The 26,244-nt window shown below is 36.0% G+C and overlaps 1 protein-coding gene across 2 annotated transcripts in view; it reads right to left on the bottom strand.

The window, feature by feature from the left end:
- The window catches only part of ORC5 (origin recognition complex subunit 5), a gene marked incomplete at both ends in the record, with an annotated part of 64,875 nt that overhangs the window by 22,338 nt on the left and 16,293 nt on the right, over positions 1–26,244 (bottom strand). For both annotated transcript variants that reach the window (XM_080363427.1, XM_080363428.1), the window contains 4 exons: positions 13,999–14,109; positions 20,788–20,835; positions 22,892–23,004; positions 24,934–24,986. In XM_080363427.1, the coding sequence (XP_080219553.1) occupies positions 13,999–14,109; positions 20,788–20,835; positions 22,892–23,004; positions 24,934–24,986 (325 nt within the window). The remainder of the gene's footprint in view (positions 1–13,998; positions 14,110–20,787; positions 20,836–22,891; positions 23,005–24,933; positions 24,987–26,244) is intronic.

Genomic DNA, 26,244 nt, shown 5'->3' on the forward strand with positions numbered 1-26,244 from the left:
TTACTTCCAAATGCTTCGTCCACTGTCATTTTCAATAGCTCAAGCAGTCAGGCATTCCACTGACACTTCAGGGGAGACTATTACACACTTTAACATCTCCCATAGAAAGGGTTTTTTATGGTATTCAAAGCTAAGATCCCCCTCATCTTTCATTACTCCTACTTAGACCGCTTTGGACTCCTCTAAACGAATCCTTTCTTGGCATTTGAAGGCTATAAATACTTTCAGACATTTTCATCATCCCCTGGTAGCTATTTAGCCAAATTAGTGTAGGGATCATCTCTCTTCATCTCAAATTCACCAAGCACACAGATAGCTATAAGTAATAATTACATGTGTTCATTTCCTTTAATCTTTCTTCACAAGTCGTTCCCTTCTAGCCTTTAATTTTTGCCACTCTTCATGCCTACATCTTCTTTTAAGTGTTACTGCTTTCCAATTATTTTCCTTTCTCTGAACAGCTGTATTTCAGGTCATTTCCACTTACACATGCTAGACTGAATTTACACTTCACCCTGACTTTTCACTGAGTTATGCAGGTTTTTGGTGTGTTGATTTTTTTTGTTCTAGTAAAACATCACACTCAAATCTCTCCTCTGTTCATGTCAAACAGCTACAGAGAACTATAAAATTACCTGCACCAGAGACTAGCATTTACCTTATTAAACATATAAGCATAAGTGCCTAATAAATTCAAACTATTTACATTATTTATTTTGATTTTTGCTCTGTTTTTTAAGATTTAAGGCACCATCAATTAGGGGCAATCAGTCTGAAACACCTTTGGTTTTCAGAGTGCAGATAATTAACCTTTTTTAATTTGTATTTGTCTTTTCTAGTATCTGTATAAACACTTACATCAGCCAAAAAGTAAAATCAAGACTTCAAGCATTATTTTTTTCTCTCTTATCATATTGATGACTCCTATCATGTTTGCTCCTTTTCTTCCTGACCACTCCAACACACCAAGCTATCACCAGTGCCTGAGTACAACGTAAAGTCAGAAAAGCCTCACCTGAGCCAGACTGAGACGGCTTCGCTCTCATCATATGGCAGTCTGGTGCACTGAAGGGAATTCCAGACACTGAGCAGAATTTAAAATTGGCTTTTTTTGGTATGGGAGATGAGAATAAGATATTATTCCTTTGAGTAGGCGTTAATCTAATCATATAAGTAATTAATGGAAATTTCTTTTCTGTTAAGGAGATACTGCCATGCTAACTCTCCGCCTGTACCTTTTGATTTCTCCCAGTCATTAGCCTGGAGAAGAGAAGGCTGAGAGGGGATCTTATTTATGCTTATAAATATCTCAAGGGTGGGTGTCAAGAGGATGGACCAGACTCCTTTCAGTGGTGCCCAACAACAGGATGAGGGGCAATGGGCACAGACTGAAGCACAGGAGGTTCCATCTGAACATGAGGAGAAACTTCTGTACTTTGAGGGTGCCAGAGCCCTGGAACAGGCTGCACAGAGAGGTTGTGGAATCTCCTTCTCTGGAGACATTCAAATACCCCTGGAAACATTCCTGTGTGATCTGCTCTGGTGAACCTGCTTTAGCAAGCGGGTTGGACTAGATGATCTCCAGAGGTCCCTCCAACCCCAACCATTCTGTGATTAAGAAGTGGTTTGGTTCTGGTCACAGCTGCAGAAAACATGTTAAATTCAGTGGTCAAATAGTACTCCCCAGACTAGTGCCTTGACATGCCTACCACATGGTTAAAAACAGCAAGGTCTCAATGCTTTTTGCTTTGCCTAGGAGGGAAGGGAAATGCAGACCAAGCATGTGTTGACTGGCAGACCAGCCTACCAGCTCCAGTCAGACGTCACATGCTTCCAGTTACCCATCCTTCCCCTTCACTACTTCTGCTGGTGGCCCAATGCATTTTATGATACAGGCTGGTAACTATGTCAAAAGCTATATCAAAAGCTCATTAGTATCCAGAATGAAGTTAAGTGGCAAATCTCTGTCACTATTAGCTAATAAACAGTCAGTTAAAATCAAAAGATAGATTTATCAGGATACAATTAAAAAGCAATAGAGAGATTATGCCACTGATGCCCCTGCTATACCTGTCCAGTGAATCAGAACAGATTACTTCAGTCTCCCAGTCTTCTAGAGCGTCAGTCTAACATCTTTCACAAGCACTACAGTCACACAAATTATTAAAAAGCTTTTCTCTCCACCATCAGTGTTATACATCCATTAGAGGCCACTCCAGGCTAGAAAATATCTGTTGTAAAAAGTCTTCCTAGGCTATATGCTACTAATAAATAAAAAACACAGGAAAAGATAATTTTGTAACAACAATCTTCAGTTTTCTTCTCATGTCTGTGTAGTAAACTCTTAAGTCAATCTGTTTTTCTCTCTGTATCAACTACAACTCTTTTTTCGTGTCAACTACACATTAGTTCATCTTTCAACCTTCTTTTTTGACGTTCTCTTTCATATTTCTTGCCTAGATACCTAGAACATCGAAGTTCCTCTTGTTTATTTTATATAGGTCACAGATGGTCTACCTCACATCCAGCATTCCTCAATTATTAAACTACATCAACTTGGGTCTTCATCTTCTCTATCTATGCGTTTTAATAAATATTCCAGCTACCACCTCTCGTATTTTTTTAAACTCACTACTAACCAGCTGAACCAGCTTTCATGCCCTTACTGAAGTCGCAATTCCATTTATTACTGTATGTGCATGGAAGTAAGTGACATTTAATAAGTGAATGCTTGTAAAATTGAGATCTAGACAGGATGTCTGCATCCTTACAACTCCGCTGAAGTAAACAACAAGGAGCAAGTAAAACCATTTAGGCTAAAAGACAATGCAACAAAAAGTAAAGCAGGAAAAACTGGCCCTGAGTAGTTCTTAAGCCTGGAACTAAACAGCAGTTCTAGTAACCACGGAAGTGGAGAAAGAGAGACACCATATAACTATTTGACCACAAGGGCTGGTTCTAGCTTTGAAGTTGTATTTCACTGAACCAGGTTTTACAACAAATGTTCAATAAAGAGATGGTTCATTCCCCCAAACAGGTTGCGATTCACAGATAAAATTTATGGAGAGTGTTAATGATGTCACCTGGGAGCTCAACGGGTATTTTTTCTAGTCTTGTATCTTCCTAGACATATAATCTCAAATCAAGAGATTTGCAAGAGAACTAATGAACTCTACCCTACTTCTATTTGCCTTATCTTAGTGTTGTGTCCTAACTCATTTCTATGAATAGCTGACGATCCTGGAACAGATTATGTGCATATGCTAAATGGTTAAAACAAAGTGATTAAAAAGCTTATCATATACAGGCTGTTTTTAGACATATATGTTATCAAGAGAGGTTGTGCAGTACTTGCTTAATTAATCTTTGCTGTCTTAACAGATGAGCCAGATGTACTATTATGTTCTTTGTTCTTCCCTAAAGAGGGGATGAGCCGATTATTTATCTCCAAACAATAGGAGTTCATGTACCACAGTGAAGAATTTTTTTTTTTAATCTGGGAGGCAATTTCTAACAAGCTTCAGCTGCAACTGCTTGATGTAAACACAGTATGCATTTGTTTCTGGAGTATTAAATGATGTTCCTTCCATCAAGTACATGAAACCAATTTCTAAATAAGTATGTAAAGAAAGGGATGGAAAAGACAGAGTTTGGAAGAAGGAAAACTCTGTTTCATCTTTCATGTATTCCTATTTACTTCCTTTATACACTAACACATTTTCATAGATAAGTTAAAATTTGAAGCTTCAAATACTGTTTACAAATAATGCACCAAGAGAACAGCAGTTAAACTGTTGGTTGATGCTACACATTCACTATGTTATATAGCGTGTATTCTAAGACGCATGAAGGGCACAAAGGAATATGTAACAGTAGATTCACAGGGCCATGAGAATTGTTTGTGAAAGTTATTAACAGATTCACAGTTTATTACTACTGTGGCAGACTTGTATGCTTACCTCAAAAATTACATTTTATTTGATTATATTTGAAAAGTACAAATGTATTGTAAATCAATTCTAGCAAGCCTTAACATACAGCAACTTACTGGTTTATGTAAGTTTGCAAATTCTTAGGGAGATGCTACTGAAATGAAAAAATAAGATTAAATAGCAAGAAAGTTTTGAAATGAGCCATTTTTTCTAGATAAAAAGACAGAACAAATTTAAGAATTCCATTTATCTTCCTTATAAATTCAATCTCATCTGAAGTTCTTGCTCCCTCCCCCTCAACAGTCTTTCCCTTGTCATAACCAAAATTTCTTCCATAAAACTGGTTTTCAATAATTCACAAAAATTTGTCTTCTTAAAGACATTAACAGTTTTTAAGACACAGATTAAGTGCCAGGCTGGGTACTATTATCAGGAGCTCTCCACAGAAATAAGTTTTCTACCTTAAAGTACTGAATATAAACAATTGAAATAGAATATAATTTGATAAAGAAAGCCTTCCAAGAGGCTGTAAAGCTGTACTAACCGTACAACCCCCAAAATGATAAAAAGATCAAACTACGTCTAATAGCATAACGTAGCTAAAACATAATTTGTTTTTCTGAAAGATCTTTTCCGTATCATCTGAAGCTGGAAGGAATCAAGCATATTGCTTTCTTCAAAATTTTAATTAGAAAGTACTACTTGAAATAAGAATCATTTATTTTTATTCACAGCCATGCTGAGACAAAATTTAAAAAATACAGTTGGCTATTTGGTTGAGTAAGTAATGTTTTCTCATTTCGTCTGCTTAACAGTGGGCTTGCTCTCAAGTTGCCACAGTCGATGCTAAAGCGCTAACCTGTGTCACCACGCTGTGCATCACATTCAGTTCCCATTTCAACTCATGAATTTCTGCCAGATTTGTCCAGTGACCAATAATAGAAAATGAGAAAATAAGAGTTACTACTTCTTATCACCATCTTCCCAAACCTACTTGAAAATCAACAGTGTCTGACCAATAGATTGCTGTACTTTCTAATCAACAGACAGAGCTAGCAAAATAAAGCATGTGGGACACATAATACACCTATAAAAGAATACAGGCATTAGGATCAAACACAACAGTAATAAAATAAATTTATCACACTTATAAAAAAATGCAGCTAGCAAGTGGCCAATTGCTAAGAAACTTGTTCTAACAGTTTTAAAAAAATCTTTTAGATAAGGGCAATGATGGAGACATGGGATCAAACGCTTGCATTAGAAAGCCACGTGGACAAGAAACCTGCAGAGGATGTACAAATTATATATGAATGTTGTATATGACATTATATAAGACTAACAAAAACACTGTGATGGCAAGAGGTGCCGATATATCTTCAGTCACACTGAAAAAGGAGAAGTTTATTTGAACCAGTAGTGAGAACGAGATAACCCCAGAGTCTATGGTTTATATTCAATCATTCCTGTCATTGGGAGGCCATGAAGCAAAGGTCTTTTGATGGACTAGATAGAGAGGTATACCATAAATCTTAACGGTTCTCATGAAGAGAAAAAAGAAAAAAAAAGCAGCATTTAGGATCTTTTCTGTCTAGTTCGATATTTTTTTGTTTTAAAGTATGTGCTCGAAATTATAGCAGGACCATTCTGGGCACAAGTCCTGTGGCCAGACTGGATTAAGCTGTGTAATTTTCTGTACTTTCCTCTGAGGCAACTGGAGGACAGTAAAATGCAAACAGTCCTTTGCAAATTCACTCATTAGGGCAGAAGCAGAGGCTCATGACATCCTTTTTTGTAATTTAAGTCTAGAACTCAAAAAGTTATAAAAATAGGGAAATATTTGAGACCATGCTTGTTTATATCCCAGAAACAAAATTAAAGAAACTCCACATACACAATCAACACCAAGAGCCATTAACTTCTACAATCATCTCACTTCTGCATGTTCACTACTTAATATTCAATAATTCAACATTTCAACAACATAAGAAACGTATTCAAATACATCCAGATTTTTGTATACAACTATTCAAACCTCTACCTGATTCTGAAGTACTGCTGCTCAGTAGTGCCTAATGGGTGTATAAAGCAAAGTAAGACAATCTCCGAATTCAGATGCACGATATACCATAATTATGTCTTGAATCAGTTTGCAGTATTATGTATGAGATTAAGCCCCACCATTTTTAAAAAATGCTCAACAATAACAACAACAACAAAAACTTACTACAACATAAACTTCAATTGCAACATTTTAGATGCTAAGCTCATCTGAGAACAGGATAGAAATATATTCTACTAAAAAATCATCCCAAACACTTACTTAGCTAACATTTTGTACTAAACCTTCTCAACTATTTCAGGTGAAATCTTGGCAGTGACTGTACCCGGTTATCCAGAAAAAAGGCAAGCACAGCACTCCTGAACTTTCACAGTAAAAGGGAAGCAAAGAAAAGGGGTTTCAGAGCAGAAAAACAGAATCAGCAGGAACTTTAATTTTTCTGGTATTTTGCTTGTTTTAATAAAGAATAATGACAAAAATAATCTACTTATGGACATATAACCAGTAGAAGCCCAAGTTCTGTATTTTTCACACACTCTAAAATAAAAACAGCTCCCATGCTTCTTCATTTTGCTTTGTAAGGCGGCCTTTTAGGGAACAGCCTAGCACAACATGCATTTTTAACCAGACCTTTTTCTCTAGAAACTCACCTATCTGCTCTCTTTTCAATGGAAAGTTTTGTATTAGTGGTAAACACTCTGGTCGGGTCAGACATAAAATGTTCCTATGAGAAGCCCCCTCAATACCAAGGAAAACTGGAACAGCTGACCCAGCAAAACCAAATAATTCTCATTCTGCCAAGTGCAAAATGGAAAACTTAGTATTTTCAAACACTCACACAATCTGAACTTGCAGAAGCAACTACGGTGTTTTCCATTTCAAGAAACTGTTAATTTGACAGTATTCTCTTTACCAAAGTTGCTACATCATGGGGATTTAACACAACGTACTAACAGAGTTAGTACTACGATTGTGATGTGGGGATCTGGTGTCCAGAAAGGCTGCGCCATAATAAAAGCAAACCCATATCAAATAAGAAGGTAACAAAATCAGCCATCTTTCCAATCTTGCAATCAGAATTTTATCATAGTTGGCAATTTACCAAAACAAAACAAAACGCAGTTTAAATATCAAATTATAATCTGAAAAAGGAACATACAAAGTGCACTTCTAACAAAACAGGGACAAAGAAATCTTGCAGGTAAATTGCCACACGCTGTTCCAGTTTGCATATATAATACCAGCTATTCCTCGATCTGTCCATGTAAGGCAGACAAGAAATAGGACAAAAAGAAAACAAAGCTTTCAGATTGTTATGTTCCAGGAAAAGGCACTTTTTTCTATCCTTTTTTTTTTTTTTTAATTTCTTTTTTTTTTTAATTAAAAGAAATTACATTGCTCTGGCTCCCGCCAGCTGGAAGCATGCTACATGCATCAGTGGGTTTGTGTATTTCCAAAAGACTCATATCCTACTGTCACTTACACACTCCTCTAGATCTCATATCTGCAGACTTCCTATAACTTCAGATAAAAAGGTCTTGCTCTGTGGCCAACAATCTGCAATGCTGTTTATCATTTTGCCAGATTGGAAAATTTTACATTTGTTAACCTTCTTTCCAAATTCTTACGCATTTAGAACTATGTTAGTTTTAGGAATTTGTGGTTCTCTTAGGGAAACTTAGATACTTTTCTTAGATTTAGTACTGAACAGATCAGCAATGTCTACTGAATGAAATGTAGACTATGATGTGTAAGATACCTGATGTCACCATGTACCCAAACAGCCTTTCCAGAAACCTGTTGCCAAATGCACTATAATCAGAAGTGAATTCTAACTGTACAACAACCTGAAAATATTCCCTGAATATAATGAAAACAGTAAAATCAAACCCAATTCTGAATGCAAAAAGGGACTAAACTTTTTTTTTTTTTAAAATGACCTAATAGTCAAATTTAATGCACTAGAGTAAAAACACAAACAGAACTGAAGTTATTGATCAGTTACCTATTCAGTAATTTTTAGCTATTGACATATTCTGAGAAGTTACCACATCTCTCTGCATAAATATCTTGCCAAACATTCAGGGATGTATTAACAAGAATAAAACATGCAAAAGTATGCCAGGCAAAGGGTTGAATTCCATTTTACCTAATAACAATATAGCTCAAAAATAAAATGGATAAAGCAAATCCTCTTTCAGAAAAGTATATTTGACAAGAAAGCAGAAGAAAAACAGAAAGTGTAGAAAATCAAAAATGGTCAGCAGAACTGAACTGATTTGAAGAAGTAGCTTAACAATCATTTTGGTAGAAGTATTGGTTAACTTTGGTTTGTACACCATAACTATAACAACAAAAATATCCACTTGCCTACTGGTTGTGATATGAAATTAACAGCCCTTGTCCCCTTCAATTAAAATTAGTTGATTTAATTTGAATCGGTGCTGATAATTCTTGCATGATGATTCATGCATAAATTCACTCAAGTACTATACTAAGGCACATTTTTATAAAGAGAATAATGTTGTATTTCTGTCTATATGTGGGAAACCTAAAATGAAATACCGCTCTTCTACAAACCATAACTGAGTAGACTCTCAGAACCTCTGCAAAATGCACTTGCAATGGGCATTATAAAGTTTCTTTGTATCCCTCCATTCTGTAATAACTGCACATGGACACAATGCACATTTCATATTCTGCACAGTGGGTCCACATGGACACACAAATCATACCCCTAGCTGTTCCATAAGCCTGAAAAAGCATCAACTGCAGCACCTAGATAAGGAAACCCTATGAATTATTGGTTTTGTAGGATGCAGACTGCATATCCCCAGTCGCACTATTTTAGCATTGTGTGAAAGTACACTTGTATTTTTTCCCTATCAAAAATAATGGTTTATCTTCTAAAATACTTCAGCCACATACTTGACCTAGACATACATCCAGCAGAACATCAACTGTGCAAGTTCTGTCCCAGGCACAGAAGGTAACTGCCCAGTGGTGGTGGTAACATCATCCTCACTCTGTTAAATTATTACACAAAAGTGCATCTAAAGAAAAACATTTAAAGATCTTGTCCTCTGAAATGGCTGCAGAAATCAATAGTGCTTTAACCTCCCTTATCTTGTGCTTTAAAAACCAAGCAAATAAATTCAAACAAACAAATTCAGTGACATGTTACAGTAACTCACAATGCATTAAAACCAGTGTCATGACAAATTAGAACTACTAAGAACAACAGTAAATATTTTGGAGGAAAAGGAGAGCTGAAAACTTCTCAAGCAAATAAAGACCCATATTCACACATGCACATCAGTAGTCTAAAATGAAAAAATAAATAAAATAAATAAAATAAATAATAGATTAAATCTAACTTCCTCTCAAAACAACCTTCACTAGATGTGTGAAAAGTTTATTTTAAGATAGCACAAAAACAAGAGAAATTTCAACATTTAAGGGCGTAACATTTAAGGGGTAACTGAAAATTCTCATTTGCAGGAGTGGAAATTTGCTTGTTCTTCCCCTTGCCCCCATCCCACCCTCCCCCACTCCCAGGTGCTACTCCCCTGTACCAGTTAGTGAGGAAAAACATGGAACCCAATTACAGCAAAAGGTTACGGCAGCGAAAATTTAGTCTCTTATCAATTGCAAAGATCAAACTTCTGAAAGGAACACCTTATTTTTCGTTCAATCAAGTATGAGGTCATTTTAAAGACTAATTAACAGGAAAAGGTGAAAGATTAAGATTCAAATTTTAAGTTGAAATTCTATTTAGTAAAAATGAAAGACTTTCAATAAACCCTGACATTAAACAGAAAATTGAAATTTTGCTGCTTATTAGCATCAAAGTTTCATTTCTGAAGAGCTAATAAGCAGAATTTTCTTGTGAATAGAAATGATGCATGGAAACAAGAAGCAATAAGAAATATCATGAAATCAGCAACACGGGAGATCTTAAAGCAGCTGCCAGTCCTTCTTGAATCTTGACTGAGATTGTTGATCAACTTTAAAGCCGAAGCATGCTATTTTCTGACAGTACATGGGGAGAATTAATAATTATTTGGTTCATGTACAGCCTTTCAGTTAACAACTTAAAGAGTAAATAAAATTAATGTTGAATCAGTTAATAAGCCAAATATTTGATTTAAAACATTTTAAACTTCTGCACAATTCAAGAACGATTTCCAAGCTGTACATGCAAACAAGAAAATAAAAACTCATGGTATCTAACAGCAAAATGTAGTGTTACTGCTACAGGTAGCTCGGCTCCTAAATATTTACTTTATTTGAAAAATGTATTTATACAATAACTAAAGCACAAATCAGTGGAATATAAATAGTACTAAACTTTTCAAGACAAAAAATACAATTAAGTGTTATGCCTAGATCAAACTATTTCCAAAATCTATTTTAAATTCTGTTGTATTTTATGTTACTTTATATTAGACATTTCAAGAGGTTTTAATTAAAATTTAATGCAAAAATAGTTTTCATAATTAAAAATATCTTTAAATAATGTATAAAATTTTATTTTGCTATAAACAGACTTAATTTCAACTTCTTTGCTCTAACCTGGTTAAGGTTTCATACAATCTTTCTATATCTTCACAGCTCAATGTACATGCATTCAGAAAAATAAAGAATTACAAGTATTCTTTAATAACACTGCCATCTAGTGTACATCCTAAGTTAAGATAAAGCACTTACTTGAATTTTTTTCATTCTGCAATTTAGTCAAAGGGGGAATTATACTCCATGTACAAACTATGTCTTCAGTACTACTTAACTGTGCATTGGCATAATGACATTTTTGCTCTCATCTGGAATGCCTGTTAAACATGCAGACATTAATTTTGCAAAATGTCCTGGTTTTGTTAAAAACAAGACCAGTTCTGTTTTAGTGAATTTTCCTTTCAGATAAGTTCTTCTAAGTACCTGTACTTTTCTGAATTTAGGTACACGTTTTTTGAGACGATGTTTGCTCCAGACTGATAAGATGACCAATGGAACGCAGAAGAAGCTCATGTTTAGATTTATTGTTATAACAACCAAGAATTCTGATAACGGGACATATTTGCAAGGAGGGGCGGACAGAACAGGTGACTAAAACTGACCATCTGAGTATTCCATCCCATAATCATCATACACCCTATAAAAGAGGGAGATCACGAGAGTCTCGCTCCCTTCAACCATGGTTGGCATCTGAAGAGGACCCTGTCAGTTTTGCCTGCGATCCAAGGCCTGGATCCAGACCCTGCATCCCTGAATCCAGTTCCAGTTTGCTGACAAGTCCCACCCAGGACTTCCGAGTGCCTGCCCTGTAGCTGCTGGAGCCACGGCAGCTCCATCCTCCGCCAAGGGAAGGGCAAAGCTGTGCTACCCCGGGATATTCAAGATTGGTTTTGTATATTTTGTATCTTTTCTCTATTTATTAGTAGCATTAATAAAGCCTTTAAAACTTTTTTCCAACTTGTAAGAGTCTCTTCCTTAACTTTTCTGTCACCTTTTCCTCTGTGGAACAGGTGGTGGGGGGATTAACAGAGAGCATCTGCCATGGTTTATTGTCGTCTTGCATTAAACCTTAACACAAATACACTGCAAAACTCTGTTATATAGAACATTCAAGTGTTAAGCATACCAAGTTGGTTTTGATAGCCAAAAATAAGAGAACACACAGATAACACCCTATACACAAATTTTACTACATACTACTCCCAGTCTTGTCATCATCATTCCCCTTCACATCACCTGAAAAAATTCAACTGAAATTTGTTCCTTCGGACTGACAGAGTTCAGGCAAAGTCCTAAATTTCACCGTTGCAGTTGAATAGCCAATTGTTTTTCTTTCTGGCTGTTGTTTCATCTTATGCCTTACAGGTTGCACTCTTTCCATCTTAAAAATGAATTCTTTTTTGGAAGATGGCTGTTACAGTGTCTTAAAACACACAAAGAAAGAAAGGCTGAGAGAAAGAAAGGCTTAAAACAAGAAGTATCTACGTGGTGGATCATCAGTAGATTTAGAGCACAAGTGAAATAAATCTGAACATTACTTGGATTGTATCTTATTTTCTTCTGAGTCTCATAAGACTCCATTTCTCACTGAACTAAACCTAGATCATTGATGATAAACCAGCATCATTAAACAAGACAGTCACGGTTTACCTCAATATTCTGATATTCAGCTTCAAGACTTCTTGTCTTTAATCAAAAAACGCACTACCTAGAGCAAACCACAAAACCAGCGTCCAGTAAGGAAAGGGGTATGACCAATACCTTGACTGACAGACTTGACTGACAGATTTCACAGTGCAGTGAATTAAAGAATCAACACAGCGTTCATACAAAAGCAATTCTCTCAGGCTACATCTGACACCATCCAGAAACAACAAGTCAATAGACAGAGCTGACTCAATTCATGCATTTTTGTGAACACTAAGGCCCCTGTGTTCTTTGTACTCCAAAGTTGCTCTAAGTAGCTACAAGGCTGCAGCTCTCATCCCAAGGCTGGTCAGAAACTGCTTAACTCAGAAACCTTTGAAGTCCCTTCATATGGCATTTGCCCATAGGAAACTTCACATAGCTTTGAAATACAGTCAGGGCTCCTTCTGAAAGCACAGTGAATTCCTGAGGTGCTGTGAGATGACAGAAGAAAGGCACAAAACAAGTACAGGATGCACACATCTGTCTAAACTTGATTTTTTCAGCTATTTCCGGAGCACCTCTGAAAGCTACTCTATAGACCACTCAAAGGGGTACAGACTGAAGGCTGAAAAATCACTTATCTAATTACAAAAAAGTAAAGGCTTGTTTTAACAGATTTTTGAGGCTGTTGACTAACAATTTCTCATGCCTCAGATCACATAACCTTTAACTAAAGGAGCTTGAGTGAAAGCATGATGTGAAGGTGTAAGTTGCCTACAGCATCTGTAAAGCACCTGGGTCCTCACCACTAGCAAGTATCTTCATATATCATTGATTAAATAAAGTACTACAATCCCCTGGCTCCTCTACAGCCTCATTTTAACATATGTATATTTACCATTGCTTGTTCTACAGATATGAGAGATTAATTTTACCAAACATTTGTGTGAACACTGTACAACGATGATTAAGGCAGTAACAAATTTTTTTAGGTATCTTGACCATATGTTCCCTAGAACTTCATAAGAATGCAGATATCAGGTTTAAATTGGTTCAATTTGAGACCTAACAAGAAAGGTACAACCTATTTCTGTAAGTAAGCGGGGTGGACTAGATGACCTTTAGACGTCCTTTCCAATCCAAACTATTCTATGATTCTATAAGTAAAAATTAAGCACAACTGGAAAGCAGGAAAGACACTAAGATCTTCTAAGGTGGACATGAAAGATCCAAGAATCAAGCTGACAACAGGAAGCTATCTTCACTTATACAGAAGAGATCTTTTTACACTCTGCAAAACCAGAGCTCTAGAAAAACCTCTAAATTTACTTAATTCCACTCAACTCTATAGTTGTGCTGCCATCTAGTGCAGTGGATACTGACTCTGCAAGGCTGTTAAATTTGGTCCAGATGGAAAACACTATTCCTAAGATACATGTATCACAGCAGCCACCTTTCACCCGCAATATCTTATCCTTCCCTCTGCTCCTTCCTCACCACTACATTTTTGTAAAATGCTTCACAAGCTGACTAATTTTGGCCACAGGACAGAACATTTATACACTTAACTTCAAAAAGGGTAAAAGACTTCAATGAGAAGCCAAGGACCTAATCAACACAGATCGCAGTCCGGGATAGGGAAAATGTTAGTTATTAGAATGTTTCAGAACATTAGACAGATAAAATCTTGAATTCATAGCTAGTAATAAAGATAAATATTACTCTGAGCCTTCAACTTAAATTACTGTTATTGTTTTCTCAAAACATTTCGTTAGAATAATGACTTACAAAAACAATGCAAAACCTTTTCAAAAATTCCTGACAGTAAAAAGGAATCAAAGAAAGTAAGTAAACACTCACCTGGGAAAATATATTTGCAGTTGGGGCAACTCTGTTGTCCACAATACTATATAATATTGCTAACAATCTGTCCAGGGGAAATGGCTTTGGTCCAAGGAGGTGATTGCTGGTCTGCAACAGAAAGAAGACTTTTCAATCCAACAGATCTTTCCTGGAGCACTAAAAGATGTTATTCTCACATCTTTTTAGACTCTGGGAAGGCACTGTAATTCACAGTAGTCTTTCATACAGCCTACTTATATAATATGGAACACAGTGAATACATGCTTATTGATTAAGATACAGACATGGAGCTCTATATAACAAGGTAAGAGTTCTAACTGCACAATAAACAGGAACATTTTTGAGCTATTATAGAGGATCTGATGCCACATTCCTGTCACTAGATTTATAGATTTATTTATTTGTTATATTTTATGGCATTCTCAAGGTGCACATAATTTTCTTCACAGTTTGTAAACAGTCAGACAAGTTAGGTTTCTTAACAGCATAAAGAATTTCTGGCTACTAAAAAAAATTTAAAGGTTTAGATTTATTCTATTGTCTATAGTCAGTCTATAATCCACTATCACCTACAAAGAACTGCACATAACAGAACAACAGTTTTTATGAATCTATAAACCCAAACAACTTTTAGTCTTGTGTTTTGCTTACTGAAGACAAATATTTTACTAGCATTTGTGTTTTGAGAATAAAAAGAGAAGATTCTGCTAAAGTAACAATGTACCGCTTTCTTCAAATCATCTTAGCCAAAGCCTTTTCCTCTCACAGAGATGCAAAGTCATAGCAAGAGTTCCTCATTTAAATGCCATATTAAACTATTCTAATAAGGAGCCGTATGGTCTAGAACATGAGTAGAATGACTTGGCAATGGGCATCAATTGTCACACAGGAAACTGTATCTAAACATAGGGAAATAAAATTTACACCCCTGAGGGTGGTTAAACACTGTAACTTATTGTCCTGGCATGTTGCAAAGTCTCCATCCTTGGAGATATTCAAAACCAACTGGACACGGTCCTGAGCAACCTGCTTGAGGTGACCCTGCTTGAGCAGGGGGAGTAATTAGAGCAGAGGTCCTTGCCCACCTCAGCTCTTCCAGGAATTTTGCTTTCTAAAACCAATTAAAAAAAAATGATCAGCTATCTCTGTTGGAATAAAATGTATTAACTGCTCATTTGTTTGTGGGTTTTTTTCCCCCACAAAATTGCTGTCTTTTTAATATTTTTGGCTGTTCTTAACTTTTTCAATTTTCTCTTTTGCTTCCTTTATATCACAATAAAAATGTTACCATTTTGATACTAAAACCAAAGAAAATATTTTTGATCATGAAAGTAGAAATGAGAACATTTCAACTTAATGTTTTACACAACAAACGCCTTTACTACTATATTTCTACTTTCTTAACATACACTCAAGCATAGGGTAACTCCAGCTGCAAGGGACCTTAGGAGGTCTCTGGTCAAACTCCTCCTGGTCAGAGCAGGGTCAGATGGGAGGTCAAGCCAGGTTGTTCAGGACTTCATCAGTCCAGTCTTGGAAACCTCTAAAGACAGAGACTGTGTCACGTCCCTGGGAAACCAGTGTCACTGCTTGGCTGTCCTCATAAGGAATGGGTTTTCCTTATATCCAGTAAAAAGATCTCATTTCAGCTTACACTATTTCTCACTCTCTCACCACTGTATCTGATAGTCTTGATGATCTCCTTGCAGGTACAGGACAGGCTGCTTTTAGGCCTCCATTCTCCAGCCTGAACCCCTGCAGTTCCCTCAGCCTCCCCTCGCAGGGCAGGTGCTCCAGCTCTGACCATTTTGATACCTCTCCACTGAACCTGTTCTGGTTTATTGAGGTGTGTCCTGTACCGGAGGGTGACAAAACTGGACAGAGATCCAGCCCAAAGAATGCTGAGTGTGGGGGCTCACAGAGCATTAATCTCCCATGTGTTTAGCTGCCTAAAACAGAGTTGAGGTGGCTGAGCTCAAGGTCAGCTCCCTTGCTGGCAAGAGCTGCTGCATAAAGAGCTACTTGCCAGCTACAGACAAATGTGTTGTTATCAGAACACAGCATATTTACTCAACTTTGCATTTACAGAGCTATTCTGTCCCTTATTCTTCTTTGCACCATACACATTGTTTTCTCACCTCAGTTGACACTGATGGACATTCTAGGCATTACAGTACCTAGTAACATTGAATTCAACTGTATTCACAGAAATACGAGTTCTTGATTTGTTAAATGTTTTTTAAATAACCAATTTTACAAAAAAGGAAAAGTACGGTTCACAGGGCAAAACTGGGTATTACGACACCTCAGGCAGCATGGCTAGGACTACAGCGATTTATTTATGACCCAGGCTGTCAAAAGTTCTGACAAAGGAAATACATGTATTTCATTCTCTCTACTTTGACATCCAGTTTCCTTTTCTGTAGTGTATACTGATTTATTCTCACTAGCACAGCAGCCAAGAATGAAGAGGAATTTCAAATGAAAGTTTGTTTCAAAACGCTTCTGGGAAGGAACATCTCTCAAATATACCACCAGCACCTCTGTGTCATTAGTCATCAGAAAAACATAATCACTGTTTTCTTCAGCACAACAAAAAGGTATTTCCAATACATGTTTTAGCTTTTGAAATCCAGGAGGTGTCCCCAAAGCTACCTCTTGGCTAACAAAGAAAGCAGTGTGAAAAATAATAGAAACATGTAGTCAAAACTTTAGGACAGCCAGAATGCAGGTATGGTATAAGTTATGAACTGTACAATCCCCTGCCCTTCTGCTTCTGAACAAGCCAGTTCTATGAAGCATAATCTTTACTATCAACAGAAGAAAGTCAACAAACATACAGTAATTAAAATGTGTACACTCCAAGCAGCTAGCAAGCACAATTAGCATGCAGCAATCCCTGAAGTTGTGTTTAGTACACAGTTACTTCACAAGTTTCTTGGTCTTAATATAATCAGCTCTCTGCTTAGACAGAATACTGACTTAAGCTTTCAAATTACTTCAGAGAAATGCTTTCTTCTGGAAATGCCAGTGAGTTAATTCTAATAGAGTGTAACTTCTAGAAGAAGCACTTCATTTTTATTTCTTTGACAGAAATAAATGCCTGGAAGAATAGGAATGGCTTAGAAATTTCTCCAAATAGAACATAGCAAAGAATAAGATTTTCTTCAAATCTTCTGCAAGGAGCTAAGGCAGAATACTACAGAAGAATAGTATTTATAAAAATCCAAGGAACCCTTCATCTCGCTTAAAACCAAAGAAAGATTACCTTCCACATTCAAAAAACCTCTTCAAAAAGTTTTATAGCCATCATATGAACTCTGTGTCCTCCATCATCTTTCCACCTTGGCAATACGTTCATCTAATGGTTCGAAAAAGACTTTCCCCCTTTTGTCACTATCTGTTCTTTTGGTTTTTATCTACAGTGTCAGAATTTCGTGTCTCCACTGTTTAACTGGTCTAAGTCTTTCATCATCCCACAACTGTGAGCCACATATTCACATTCCAAAATTTCACAAACACAAATGAAAACCAAAAGCATTCTTTAAAGTGTAAAAGCTTAACCCAGATTAAATTACCTGCACAAGAAGGAGAAAGTTCTTAATTCAGTTGGCTGAATTTTCAACCTTTTTAGCCTATACTTAAAGACAGAGCCATACTTCTCACTTTTTTTAGCAGAAAGCATTTCTGACCTGCCCTGGTTGCTATACGACTGAAGCATCTTCAGTTGTAAGCTAGAAATTCTGATACAAATTAAGTCCTAGACAGAAGTTAAAGCAGATATACTAGATAGACTTTTTTCCCAATAAAAAACCTCTCCAACACACTTGATCTCTGACAGACTGACATCTGAAAAAAACATACTCCTGCAAAAGTAGCTTCACCAGGAAGGTATCTCACCTGTCACCGAACCAGAAAAACATTGTTCCAGGGCAACCATGCAAACAAGGCAATTTATAAAATTATTAATAGAATTATAAAGTCATTTGTTTTTCCTCTCATTCACAAGTTTTACTTTTTCTAATTAAAAAACACACAGCCTCTGGACCAAACAGAGTTCAGAATCAAAAACCAGATTTTTAGCCTGGCTGTACCTAAACTTTTAAAGAAGGATCTATTTCATCTAACGTCAGCTTCCTATCAAGTAGGTATGCACAGACAAAATAGTTTCCTAAGTTCCCAATATAGCCAGTAGAAATCCAGTCAATACAGTTTATGGTGCAATTTATCTGACTGAACTTAGAACCTACTTTAGCATGAGATGAATCACACCCTACACTCCAATGACTGCATCGACTAGCTCCGCACTGTCTATAAAAAGACGCCAGCTTAGATGGAGGCACCCACATGGTGTTCGGTGAATCTGATCTGTAAATCAGTCTTTAGACGAGCTTCTCTGAAGGAAGGTGTATTGATCTAAGCTGTCACACCAACTGAAGCAAACAAGCCTTTATTTATAAGACTACATTTGTAATCCTTTATCTCTATATTTCAGTTTCCCTCACTATAGAATCATAGTACCAAAATATACAAGTTTACATCTGAGTGATTGTATCTCTCTGCAAATATTTATAAAGGTTACAGTACAGTAAAACAAACATAGGTCTGGAAGATCCTCTTGGGACCTGCAGTTCTGCTCCCCACTATCACAGCTACCAGGCCTCGAAAACTTTCAAAACCAGACTGTGCTCTGACCTAGAAGCAGTTTTGGTTCCTGGCATCAATACTTAGAGCAAAAAAGTCCTTACCTGTAAACTAGAAAGCAACACATAAGCAGAGAACCAGTGCTCTGTAACTAAAAGCAAAGGTACTCTTGAAACACCACAGTGTTCCTGTTCTATTTATTGATCCCCAAGACACCCTCCTGTTTCTTGTATGCAATCAGAGTTTAATGTAACATAGTCAACTCAAGAGATATTTTCTGTTAACTATATTTAATTTACTAGGATTATGAAGTTCTAATTCTCTTCAAAGTAGCACTTATTTTTAATACAACAAAGAGGTGCAAGGATTAGATCATTTGCAGTCTTAGAAGTCTTTCCTGATTATGCAAGCTACTTGTCAACAAACCAAGCTGCTTTAACCGCACACACGTCTAGTCATGCTTTCAGAATACCAGTTCAATGCTTAGGTTGTAGGGTAAACGTAAAGTATACAAAATTAGAATTAGTCTCATGCAAGTAAAAAAGTAACTGAAATGTTACTCATCTTTTTGACCATTAATTTTGTTTACCTTACATTTGTTTGAGTTACCCTCATTTACAGTTCCTTCCTTACTAATTCCTTCTGTTCTGTGTTTTGTACCTACTCAGTAGCATTTAGTTTGCTGCAGGAACAATAATACAAGGAAAATTAATCGATCGTTAAATGCAGGCATTTCTGAACATTAAGCAGTGAACTCAGATCCAAGTCCATTTAACATAAACAATGACAAGAGAACACGCTCTAAGGTACAGTTAAGGTGACCACAACCTCAGTACTTCTTTATCAAATGTCAATTTTTCCATTTATTTTACATTCCTAGCTGTTCTCATCATTCAAGTTAGAAATCTATTGCCAAGAAAGAATAAAACAAAACACCTTTTCTGCAGAGGATGCAAGGAAAAGAAGAACATGTCAATCTAAGATATAATAATTATTCCTTTGCCTGAAAATTATTTATCACCTAATTAAGACATGGAGCTATTTCACGAATATAGCAGTCCTGAAAATAATCAAATGCTCTGGAAGTTCTCAGGAAGTTCATATGCCAGGGACAAAATACATGAGGTCTACATGTACAGGACACATGCATTCAGAGACTTCGGAATTCTTGAACATAAATACATAAATATCTACCTAGCAGTGTAACACATTGCACTGCTGAAGTAAATCCATGAATATTTACACTTTCACATGTGAAAATTGTGCCCAGACAGAAAAAAGAGAACTTGGAAAATAGTATTTGGATAAGCAAGGACTCCATCCTCCTCCAGGGGCAGGAGAAAAAGCTATAGGTAGGGAAAAAGCTATAGGTAGGATCAGAAGCAGGGGATTATTAGGCAAAGTATCATATTAATTTTTTTTTATATTATTTGCACTGCCTGTAGCACAGAGAAGAGAAGGATATAATGATTGCTTCATCAGGGATTTAGTGCTGTTTGCACTGATCTTCATTTACAGATTTGTTTAAAAATAAGTCAACAATATTTGATTACTCTTTTCACATTACAGTTATAAATACACATACAGGTATTTGCTTTTCCTAGTATATCAAGCCTCTGTCAGTAAAAACCAGTATAGCTCCACTGAAATCAATGATATTTAGCTATTTATAACCACGAAAACATTACTTAATAGTCTGATGGAATCCTAAACAGGACTGCAAAGTTTCTAAGCCTCAACACACAAACATAAGCTCTTACACCTCACTGCAGCATTGGGAATTAAAGTGACTTGACTTTCAAAACTACCTACCTAGTACTCCAATATCTTTGAAAGGAATCCTGATATCTGGCTCTTCCATGTATGATGTCCTTTAACTAGCTTTATTAAACACATTTTCTTATACACAGAGATATGGTTTTAGGATACAAATTCATGCTACAATTAAATTTCAATGAAATAAAAATGTGTGTATCATACAGAAATTTGTATCATATGAAAACAAATGCATCACTAATTGTTATGTATGGAATTGTGTTGTTTCTACAGGAAACAATGAGGCAAAACAAAATACAAAACCAGTAGTACAGTAAAAAGAAAATATTTGTTGCCTAGCTCAGCTTAGAAAGATAAAATACATACCTTTTCATGTTTCTTCATAAAGTTAGTCTTTCTGATTTTCCCATGATGCTGTAAACAACAGACAAGAGCAAATACTATATGTAAATTATTTTATGTGCCTTTTAAAGCAAAGACAGAATCAAAATCATCAACAGAGAATCGTGCATTATAGATGGTAGTACACTAGTCTGGGTCTGCTTCTCTAATATTCCTCAGGCATTTCTCTCTGATGTTATTGGCAATCCTTCTTGCTAGAAGCCCTAAAATTACACTTGCCTTACTTCACGCTTCATTGTGTCCCGAGTGGTGTAAAGCCAAAAAAGCACACTAATATTTTTTGGTGACATGCTTTTTTTTTTTTCTGATCTAATCAGGGACCGATGAGAAGAGACAGTAAAAATATGTTCTTAATAAAACTTCATGCCAGCATCCTCCTCCTACTTCCAATCATCTGAAACAGACAGGTGCTTCATTTCTTTCTCTTTCCAGAGAAGTTTAAATGGTGGCTACTTCATTTTTAACATGTTTCGATGTATAAAATCCATCTGAATATTCACCTTTTATCTGCTCCATTTTATAATTTGGATAGTGCGCAAGTTGGTAGAATGACAACCAGGAATTAAATCAATACGGTATGAAGACAGTTCGAGGTGCAGGAGCTAAAGGACAAACAAAAAGGAGGAGGGGCACAAAAAAAAAAGGAACTTCATTTACAAAGCTTCAACTCAAAGGAGCCTTAAGAAAGGAAGGGCTGTCCAAAGAAAATAGTCAAGTGTCCTTAGATCTCAACTGAAAACATGATGTGGCACTTTTTCATAACCTACTTTACTGACTTGACTCTTGAAAGCTTTGAGTTCCAAGACTGACCTGGAAAAGCTTGGGCAAAACCACTTCTTCAGGAAATAATTCTCTTACAAAGAAATTGCTTTGGTCAAGTGAAAATAACAAAGGTTGCTCATAAAGACAACTCGTCAATCCACACTTACTACAAGTAATGCTCCACTCTTCTCAGGAAAGGTCTAGAGAGAAGAGTGAAACACCTACAGCTTTCAAGGTAAGATCATACCAGAAATATGAACCCCCATTTAAACTAAAAACATTTTACTATATCACTAGGAACTGCAGTAAACTCTTAAAACATGTCTCTACAATTTTTCAACAGGAAATAATAAAACAAGCATATTTTTACAAATTTGTCTTGTTCTCACTTTCTTCAGTTGTTCACACCTATCTATTGTGAACATAATGCATTTATACACACATGCATATGTTAATGCATACTGTAATAATGTAGAAAAGCTTGAATTTGGTAAAATGCCTAGAAAGCATAACTGCCCAATCACTTTTCTGACATCTGTCTTTCCGCCTACATTTTGTCAAATTCAGACCTCAAACAACACAATGAGGCAGGTTTGAGGAGCATGAAAGTATTGGGTAAGAAAGGGACAGACTGCAAACTGGGCCAGCACAGCACCTATTTGCAGCATGATCACAGCATAGCCCAAATAAAAAAAAAAGGACAACATATTCAACCTGTATATGACAAGAACTTACAGAAAGCAGGGTTTAGCCTATGATTTGGTAGTGAGGATTAATACATTAATCTTAAAATATTCATTATCACCATTTCAACACCACATGTGCAACCTAATGGAACCACATCTTCTGCAAAAGTAATTGTTTCTATATTTCTATTTCAAAAGCTTAAAATTGTATAAATAAATTAACAAAGCATTACGTCACTTTGCCTTATTAAAGACTAACATAGTTGTGGTTTGTATCTTACACCAGAAATCTAAGTGTGGCATATGCCTAAGGATAATGCACACGTTCCACTAACATGTTTACCAAATGCAGCTGTCTCAGCTGACAAAAGCAAAGCACAACGCTTGTGCTATAGCAGCATTACACATGTTTTGGCGTGAAGAAGTTGGGTTTATTAGACATTAATAATAACTAAGTGATCATTGCCAATCACAACATGTGATCTACAGAAAAACTTCTGATCAAATTAAATGAACCACACACAGAAACAGAGCTCAAAATGAATGGCTGAAGAGTTTTACATTAGGAAATTCAGTATGCAGGAATCCAGTAAGCAACACTAAGAAAAAAATCTCATTACCTTAAGAAAGAATCTCTTATCTGTCCTTACAGGATTGTAGGAGGCAAGGTAAGCAGCTATTAGAAGAAATTTGGAGTAATAAGGAAGTTCCACGTGCGTATGTGCAGAAAGTCCTATAAAATAAACAAACAGTTTATGAGTCACTGAAGCTCATGCTGCACATCCACAAACTTCAAATTAGACCTTTATGCATTTTTCTTCTTTTCCTTCTCTCCTGCTCTACTCCTGTAACTGAGCATGGCTACTGCTCAACCCCATTAGCACAGATACAAAGTCAGTGAAGGGCCAAGGAATGGCATGAAGCTAAGGAAAAACTGACATTATGAACCCTTCGTGGACACATCTCAGAAACTGCATTTGAAGCATTGAAGTTTCATAAGTCACTAGGTGTCATCTCCCTAAAAAAAATCTAGGCTTCTTTCATGTAAGGTAATTTTTCTGGCAAACAGGGCAGATGAAGTGTTGTACTGAAATACAACAGCAAGGCTTTTCTCCAAGACCCAACCTTCAGGCTGCTTCCGACTGTGCTGGACAGCTCAGCCAGGAACAGGGCTGCCATGGTGGAGCACTTAGGAGAAACAGTTCAGCATCTCACAGTTTTTAGCCACTGTTTTGTTTCCTACAGAAAATGTTTTCAAAATGTTAAATTTGATCCAGTTGACCTAGCCTGCTACATGTATACTACATTATGACTGAATTCTTACACATTAAAACACACACAAAATTACAGTCTAGTGAGTATTTTCCTTCCCTCTTCTAACTTTTACTTTATATTTTTCCCTTTACATTCCCTCACTCTTTTCACCACAGTTGCTTCTTCTACACAGCTTATGTATATGAATAGGATGATCAAACTACCTTACTTCATCAGTTGTCTAACTATGGAGACCTCTAAAGGGTCTCTCTTGTGCCTTCTTTGCTTACAGGTTTGCAATTAAATAGTTTCTTGTTATGCTTTAATCCACCAATATCGGCAAATAAAGATCAAGGAATTAAACGTGCTTAAAAGTCAAGATTCAGAGCCCTCAGTGTGATGAGAAGCATCCTAGATGATAGGTAGTAATAATTTCCTCTCGCATAGGCACAGACGGACAGCAGTTTTAGATTATTTAAAATCAAGAGACTATTTTGTATTGCAAGTTAATTACAAAATGCAACACCAAATAAACTCTTACATACAGACAATTTAGTTTAATACAGAAATATCTATTTCTACTCCATTCTTCTAGTCTGACAATACTGTATCGTGCATTGAACTATTTACTTAATTATATCCACAGTCAAAGTTATAATAATTGCTTTTTAAGCATGGTATTATCAAATACTGTTTATAAACAAGGCATTTTTTCCTGCTACATAAACCTAAAAATCCTAGAAAAATGAGTTTTGAATGAAGTCTCCCTTTTCGGAGTTGTCAGGTGCAAAAGTATTTCATGGTCATCACGGCATGGAAGGAGTGAGTTTAATAAGAACACTTTGTATGTTTTAGTATTCCTTGCTAAACTGTAAATGAAGGCTGATGGATTTGAGATTTGACTTTCAAATCTGTTTGAAGAATAAAAATCAACAAAGCTGTACTCCTCCGAGGAAAAAACAGAAAAAATCTTGCAATTCTGACATTTCTTTGCCAAGAAATAAGGAGATGGGACACTTGTTTTGTTTAGGAATGTGCAAATCCAGTGTAATGTCCAAGTATCGTACTCCCTTCTACCCACTCACACAATTCTGCCAGTTGGCACACTGAGGTTTGACCATCAGGAGTCAGTTCATTTCTCACCTATTCTTACATTAGAAATAGTGGTTTAAAGAAATCTGCTTTTCCCCACAAAAGACCTTAGGAAAGATTACTCCCAGGATATATGCTAAGGGAAAAATAGTAATAGTCTTTTGTAGAACACCTTCCCAAAAAATGTGATTCCCCTGAACTGTGACTGGATGCTAACAGGTAGCCTCCTCTATATCATTTCATTCACATGTTTTAAGATAACAATGACCAAGTCAAACTGAAAACTACACTCCTACAGAGTCACCGTATCCAATACCTTTCAACTGCCCAGGTTCTCCATCGTCATGCTGTAAGCGCTCCCACTGTGAGCTAAAAGACAGATAATGCAAATATAATAAGACAAAATATTTGTTAATCTTTTAGAGAAAACTACCTCCTTGGTAGTCTTATTACGTTGCACATAACTTTTAATAATGTACAGTTTCTGAAAAAACTGCAGAGAGTAATGTTAGATTAAGGTATAAAAGTAAAAGTGAGGACAAGCTAACTGTAAAATACCAATTTCTTTCCATCCAACTATCACTAGTAAGCAAAGATCAATAGCATTCTAAGTTTCAAGAACAATGCAGAATTGGATAAGAAGTAAAAACTCTGATAGCTTTGATTTTTTTTATCTGCTTAATAACTGTTTATACTAGCGAGAACAATACAATAATTGCTTCTGAATGTAATTTTGAACTCTATTTAAAAAATAAGGCGATATTCATTCTTTACTGAAAAACTTTGAAGACATCGAGATGAAACATTTTGTCAGTGAAAACCAGCTGCAAGTACTTTGGTGTTTTCCTAAATAACAGCAGAAAAATTCACTTTAAAACTTCCCTTAAGGAATGACATAGATAGAAAGGTCATAATTTTAGATCATAACTTTGTATACCACAAAGGGATAAAAAACAGGTTTGTAATAGCATCAGTATTTTTTTTATTTAAAAAAAAAAAAGGCTCTTTATGAACAGGGTTTATCAGTCATAAAACTTATGAAAACAGTTTAATGAGAGCTGATGTAATATTCAAATTATAATGAGTGACCCACCAGATCATCAATGAGTAAAGTTTTTATTCAATGTCTCTTTTACAGGTAGAAAATAAAAAGTTTCATTTTCACCTCAGTTCAGGAAGGACAACAGCCAACAGCAAAGTTCCATTGCTGTAACTTCCAACTTGAAGAAAAGCTCAGGGTAATTACAATTCTGTGGCCAGAAAAATTAGTATGGCCATTTTAATTCCTCAAACATTTACCAGTTACACAGAAGAAAATCCTAGAACTATTATGCAGAAAGCTGAAACTTACAATAAAAATGCCAGTAAAGCTCAAATTTATAATCAAAGAAGACTCTAAAGAGGGAAGACTAGTTATTTGGAAACAATTCATAAGCTATTTTGTATCATAATCTTACATTGCACTCTAATTAGAGTAGACAATTACACAACATAAAAAGCCAGGAAGATCCTAAGTAGACTGTGCAATGAAGATTGAGTATAAATACATATTTGAGGCAAGTAGAATAATGCCTCATTGTACAGTGAAGTCTAGTTCATATGGAATAAAATCAATTCTCTTTTTGAA

This window comes from Nesoenas mayeri (assembly GCF_963082525.1).
Source record: "Nesoenas mayeri genome assembly, chromosome: 1".
Classification (NCBI taxonomy): domain Eukaryota; kingdom Metazoa; phylum Chordata; class Aves; order Columbiformes; family Columbidae; genus Nesoenas; species Nesoenas mayeri.